Here is a 6,322-nt window from a genome sequence, read left to right as displayed (position 1 = left end):
TCCTTGTGTGCCTGCTTCTCGTTCTTGCTTTAAAGCCTCTAACTATGCCAGCCGCAAACTTTTGTTACTGAATATACTTCTGTTTCAGTTTTTCCTGTATGTATGTAACTGAGCTTATAAAGCACCTGGTTACACTAGCCAGTGTGTCCCCGCGCTGTACCGCTGAGGAACCCTTCCTGGCCTGTTCCTGTGAGGCACCCACTCCTGGGCCCCCCAAGGTGAAGCCAGGCCTCCTTAGCGATTAGGGCCGGTGTGGAGATTAAGCAAGCTATTGCCCAGAGTTGCAGAGTGGGACCCATGATTAGAGTAGGCACCGTGGCGAGAATTATCGGGTCCGCGGACAGTTGAGCCCAAGACCCTGCCGCGACGGGAATTGAACCCTGGTCCTAGGTCTGATCTCTGCATCAGGGTCTGCCGCTTTAACTAGTGAGCCACACTTCTCCTATGCTGGCTGCTCAAACAGTCATTGCACCACTGTGTTATATTCTATTTTACCATTTTTGTAGCGCTTCGCTACCTCTCGTCGAGGTCACAAAGAGCTTTGTAGGCCCTTGTTCTGACGTGCATGGATGGAAGAAGGGTGGTAGTGGTGTCCTCTATTAGTGTTGATTATTGGAGTTGGCCGTGATGCTGGGAACGTGTGCTTCACACTTAATGCAGCTTGTGTCACCATGTTTTATACATGTGGTGAAAAAAAACAACTGTAAGAATAGGGACGCAAGAAGCATATACTCACCAATCAGGGTTGTGGGACGAAGTCTTCGTTATTGGATAAGCCTGGACTTTTTAGACCAACCGAAAGAGAATTGATGTTTGATTCTTGAGCAGTTTCTTAAACTATTTGAATGTTTGTACTGAGAAGTAGCATCCTCCTGTGCAGGTTTAATGGTAAGTAGAAAATTATGACAATAAGGCTATTTTTGAGCTATGTTTTCTCCTTTGGTATCAAAGTCTGAGTAGTAAATCTGGTCCCAGCCCATGGATTGCATGATTTCCAATTCAAAAGTCTTAAAACGGATACTCTTTTTACAACTGGTAACTAGTGTAGTCCTTTGAGCAAAATTGTAATATGGGCCCATCTATGTAGGGTGATGGCTTGCTGCTGTGTCCTGTATTCTTGGCAACTGATTTTCAAGTGAGTCCAATGTAGAGTATGCTTGCATAATCCAATCTTGATATCACTAGAGTCAGTGATACGTGTATCCTATAGGACAGCACTAAGCATCACTGATTTATCCTTATGAAGTGACTTTGTTGACTTGGGGTTCAATTGAGAAATTGGAGTTCATAATCGCTCAGTTTTTGCTTATGACTATTGTATTAGTGGCTGGCCCAGTATCTATGCTAAGAGGATATTGGGTTATAGTTTTGCCATAAACCACGTGTTAGTATTTCTCAATTTGGGGGGTTGGGTTTGACATGATTATCTTTCACCCATTGCTCCACAGTACACAGGTATTCACTGTGTCTTGAAGTTTTGACCAGAGACAATTGTTCGCATTATAAGGTGATCAGAGTGTCATCAGCCTAGTTATATCAGTTAGGGTTAAATGAGTTCGCAAGTTCAAGAAGAGGGGTTGGGTAAGTGTTGAAGAGTAATGGTATGATAGTAGATCACCGGAGATGCCAACTGAACTGTTATAAGGTGAAGGTTTGAAAAATGCTATCAACACAGTCGCCGGACTGTCATTAACAAAGAATTGTATCCAGTTAAAGGCAGTACTCTATACCAGAATCATAAAGCCCTTTGGCGTATAGTACATTGTGTACAGTGTTGAAGGCTGACTACAGGTCAAGTAGCAGTAGAGCAGCAACCCCAGTAGTGTCAACAGACTCTTTAAGGTTTTCCCAAGTGGATATTAGTCTGATTTCCAGTATGAATCCATTCTATCTCTCTGACGGTAGATTGATGAAAAATGATAACTTTCCGAAAGCTTCCTTTTCAATGAGTTTGCCTAAGAAAGACTCATGAGCTACTGGTTGGTAATTAGCTGGTGTTTTTTCAGGAGCAGGGTATTTAGTGTATGTTTCAGTGAGCAAAGAACAACTCTATTGGAAAATTCGAGAGAAAAAAAACATTTATCATGTTTGTGATGTGCCAACATGCAATGAAAGGAACTGTTTTATGAATTAGGCTGGGTACAGTTACACCATTAAGGTAGATGGCCAGTTTCAGTAGCACCTGGTAAAGGTGGAAGCATGAATAGGTAGCTTATATTGTTGCAAGTGGATCACCAATGTTGCTTATTTTGAACTCTGAAAAATGAATATGGCTGTCACAGTTTTTCTGTAAAGTACAGAAAGTGGTTTTCAAAGCATCTGAATAAGCAGGTTCTTGAAAATTGTGGAAATCTCCCTCATCTGGCTGGGATCTCCTTAACGCCCTTCGCATAGTAGGGTTTTTTACTTTTCTTGATAAGGATATTATCTTCTTTCTCTTGGTACTGATCTATGCCATTGCAGGCCAGCGCCTCTATTTTTGAAGGTGTTCTGGGACGTAACAGGAGTGTGTGTGTCCACCTTTTGGTGCCTCAGGGGCACTTTGATATTACAGAAGGGGCCATAGACACTTCTTTGTTCCATTCTGTGATACAATTTGAGATAGCACTGAATGAGTGATGCACGATCCCAAGGGTGGGGTTCCTCATTTGCATGGGAGTGTGGCCCAACACAATATTAGAATCCTTTGCTTTTGCACACTTGTGTTATCTGCATATTATAGACATAGCCGGAAGCAAAGAAGAGGCAAACTGTAGGCCACATAAGGTTAGCACACAGTCAGCGTGCCTCCTGAGGGTGCCCCATTAAAGGAAAAAAAGGGGTCCAAGGAAGCCCCCAGCTCATTCCCTGCAGGTGGATGCAGTCACTGACTTCACCTGTCTGCAAGGGAAACCCGCCTCCCTTTGAAATTAAGTTGGGTTGCCACTCTCAAAGTGACAGATGGACCAGCGACTTCAAACATCTTGTCTGCCCTTCACTATTGTGCTGTTCCCTGTGTGGGTGTGGTTTTTGGCTTACACTGAAAACTGAGCATCCACTGTAATAGAGTGCACTGACCTGATCTAGGCCTGGTGCATGATCAGCAAACGAGAGAGAGGTGAACAAACTTGACACACCCTCCCTACAAAAACTAGAACACACAACAGATGTTGATGATTTATTTTAATAGAGGGGGCTCTACGATTTTGAGGAATACATTTAAACTAGTACTTATTGTGGCATGCTTCATCATTAGCAGTTCCACACACCTTGGTATGTAAATACCACCTCGGTGGACTCGACCAATACTGGGAGTTCTTAAATAAGCGCTAGCTGGATTATTTCAGGTTTCCAGATTAAAAGTAAAAGTGTAAGTAAACCCAATGTGTATCCTTTATTATTGAATACCTCAGATATGATTAGAAAACATGTCTATTGGATATCAGATGAGTTTCAATGGCTCATCTATCTGATGACTTACTCAAACATATTTCAGCAGTTTAAAAAGCCCAAACAGTTGTGGGGCCATCTTCAGGGCTCCTATAAGCTTCCAAATATTTGGGATGAGTGCTCCTAGAGCTTTGACCTTTTTTATTCGAATTAACTATTACTTCCTTGTTTGTTGTCCAACATGATTATCCCTACAGGCAAAAGAGAAGAAGAAAAAAAATTGAGAGCACTAGTTCTCATGATTGGTGCATGGCACGACTGCGTAGATGAGCAAGCTTTTCCTCAAAATCTTAGGGATTCCAGTAAGATTTTAGAAACCCCTTTTTTTAAAAAAAACTCTGCATCTTTTGTGTTTTCCTGCGCCGGGTGCACCCAATTTAAAGTGCAACATTGCTCAGATCAGGGCAGTGAGCCCTATCAGTTAAACAAGCCCACGTTGCCACTAGTTCATTTCAGCTCTTCTACTCCCTCACTTAATCATGTATTGGTATATGTAATGCCCAGGTTTGGTTTCCATGTCTTGGCTAGAGCAAGCTTGCAGAGAGCAGTCAAGTTATGAGAAGCGACATGAATGTGGTGGTGCACCAAGAAACTCATTCTGATTGGTATTAGCAAAGGGCAGTGTTGCTCTGTAATACAAATTATTTTTTTGGGCTCTAAATACTAGCACAAATAGGAGTTTGAGCTGCTTTTTGCTTCCAGCTCACATAATGTACATGGTATATTCAAGCATGCATCCTTCATAAGTTGCAATGATGCAGTATAGAACTGAAAGTAATTACATTTGATATCGTTATTTCTTCTATTCAGGAAATACCAGACATTACTGTTTGTGAGGTTATACTAATAAGCTTAAATAAACCATAATTACCATTGTTAAATGACTCCTGAATTATCAACTTTTATTGAGATTGACACATATATGTGCACATTACAATTTTTTATACCTTTCAAACAAGCCAGGTGTCCTATCACTGAGTTAATACACATGTTGTGTGACTGTAGCACATATTTTTTACTGCTGTTGATTAGTTTTGACAACTGTTGCTCGTCTTTTTAACACTTATCCTGGCCATACATTCTAAGTGTTTGTATTTATGCAGACCTCTGGTGTCCTGCTTAGCATTACATTGGGTTCCTATTGAATATTAGAACATCGAAATGTTGAGACCGATTCACAAAAGTAATCTGAGACAAAATCCTAACTTTACGACTTTCGGTATTCACAGAAGGCATTTAGGAGTACTAAAGTTAGGATTTTTCTCAGTTAATCTTAAATTTTGGTCTTAAGTTAAACTTAAGACAAACTTAAGTTTAAGGGAGACAAAAACTTAAATTTTCGACTAGGATTTTGTCTCAATTAAACTTAAGTTTGTCTTAAGTTTTACTTAAGACCAAAATTTAAGTTTAACTGAGTCAGAATCCTAACTTTAGTACTCCTAAATGCCTTCTGTGAAAACCAAAAGTCGTAAAGTTAGGATTTTGTTTCAGATTACTTTTGTGAATCGGGCCCACCGAGCGCTCCATTGAAAACAATGGAGTGCGCCACACTTCTAATGGCCGGTAGAAGCCCGGAGCACCAACATTCCAATGTTTGTTCACAGCTGTAGCTTTGAACAAAACGCCTCATGGAGCCCGAGGGGATTTCAAACTCCTGGGGGCTCCATGAGGCCTTTGTTTTACAAATTAGAGCATTCTTCCCTCTAGGGGCGGAATGTTCTAATAGTCTTAGAGCCCTCCGTAGCAGGCTCTACCAGCCAATTAAGACTCGCTCCCATGTTAAAGGCCCTCACCTTCGGCGCGGCCTTTAACGATGGAGTGGGCCTTTAATGGCCGGTGGACGGCGGTCTCTAAGGCTATATTACAGCATAGTACACATGCTACATGCCATATCACTTCATTGCTGCTTTCTGTTCTTTTCCCACTAGGCCTTACTTGTGACTAGCTAAAAATATATATGACACATATTTTTTGTCTTTGTTTAGGGTCCAATCTGTGAACAGAATTTTGAAGCATATGTAAACACCCTCACAGACATGTACAGCAACCTTGAAAGAGACTATTCCCCCGAATGCAAAGCACTGCTGGAAAGCATCAAGCAAGCTGTGAAGGGAATCCATCTGTAGTCTAAAAGAATCCTAAAGGTACTTGACAGGACACAGCAATGGTGATCTCCAGGAGGATACTTTCTGCATTTACAGACTGAGTGCACTGCAGACGTCCATGCTGCATATATAGTTGCACCATTGCACTAACATTGTCCTCCACTGGGCACATCTAATTAGAAATTAAGAGATCCGCATTATCAAAGGGTTTCCAACTGGACAGACAATGGTGGGACCATCATCAGTAAATCGGCCAACTGACTGTTCTAACAGCACTGCACTTGATTTTTTTGGTGTTCTCTTTTTTCGGTTCATGTTTTCTAGTGTTGTTCTTTTGTACTTCGTTTTTGTGTGTTACAGTAATGTAAAAAAAAAAGGGCGTGCAGCTATTTTTTATATTTTTTATTTATTTGGGATCAAAAAAAATGTCTTTATCTTTTCAACAGAATTTTGACACCTATCATATTTATAATTTGTGTAAAATTTTCCAGGCGCTTTTTAAGTCAAGGCTATAGAAATGTGTGATTCTGTAAATGAAATATATTGCTAGACTTGTATGAAACATTTCTGAAAGCAAATGGTAGAGCTTTATTTTTGGTACAGCATTGTGTTTTCTTTCAACTCCTAAGCAGATATATGTTTCCTCAGTTTGACGAAATGCCATCTGAAAGAGGAGCGTGCTATTAAGAATACCAACCACTTGCCTGTTGAAAGGGGTTTTCATGGCAGAGTCTTTGTAAAAGCACAGATCGAATTCTGCCTAATAGTATGATGACGTCATGTTGGAT

General features: G+C 40.8%; 1 protein-coding gene across 1 annotated transcript in view; it reads left to right on the top strand.

Moving 5' to 3' along the window:
- The window catches only part of ST18 (ST18 C2H2C-type zinc finger transcription factor), a 428,044-nt gene extending 422,351 nt beyond the window's left edge, over positions 1-5,693 (top strand). Inside the window, exon 21 of the mRNA XM_086917999.1 lies at positions 5,415-5,693. Coding sequence (XP_086774125.1) covers positions 5,415-5,555 — 141 coding nt within the window. The 3' untranslated portion in view covers positions 5,556-5,693. The remainder of the gene's footprint in view (positions 1-5,414) is intronic.
- The last annotated feature ends 629 nt before the right edge of the window (positions 5,694-6,322 follow it).

Source organism: Lissotriton vulgaris, chromosome 4_1, assembly GCF_964263255.1.
Source record: "Lissotriton vulgaris chromosome 4_1, aLisVul1.2, whole genome shotgun sequence".
Taxonomy (NCBI): Eukaryota; Metazoa; Chordata; class Amphibia; order Caudata; family Salamandridae; genus Lissotriton; species Lissotriton vulgaris.
The sequence above is the reverse complement of the archived record's forward strand: the minus strand, read 5'-3'. Positions and strand labels throughout refer to the sequence as shown.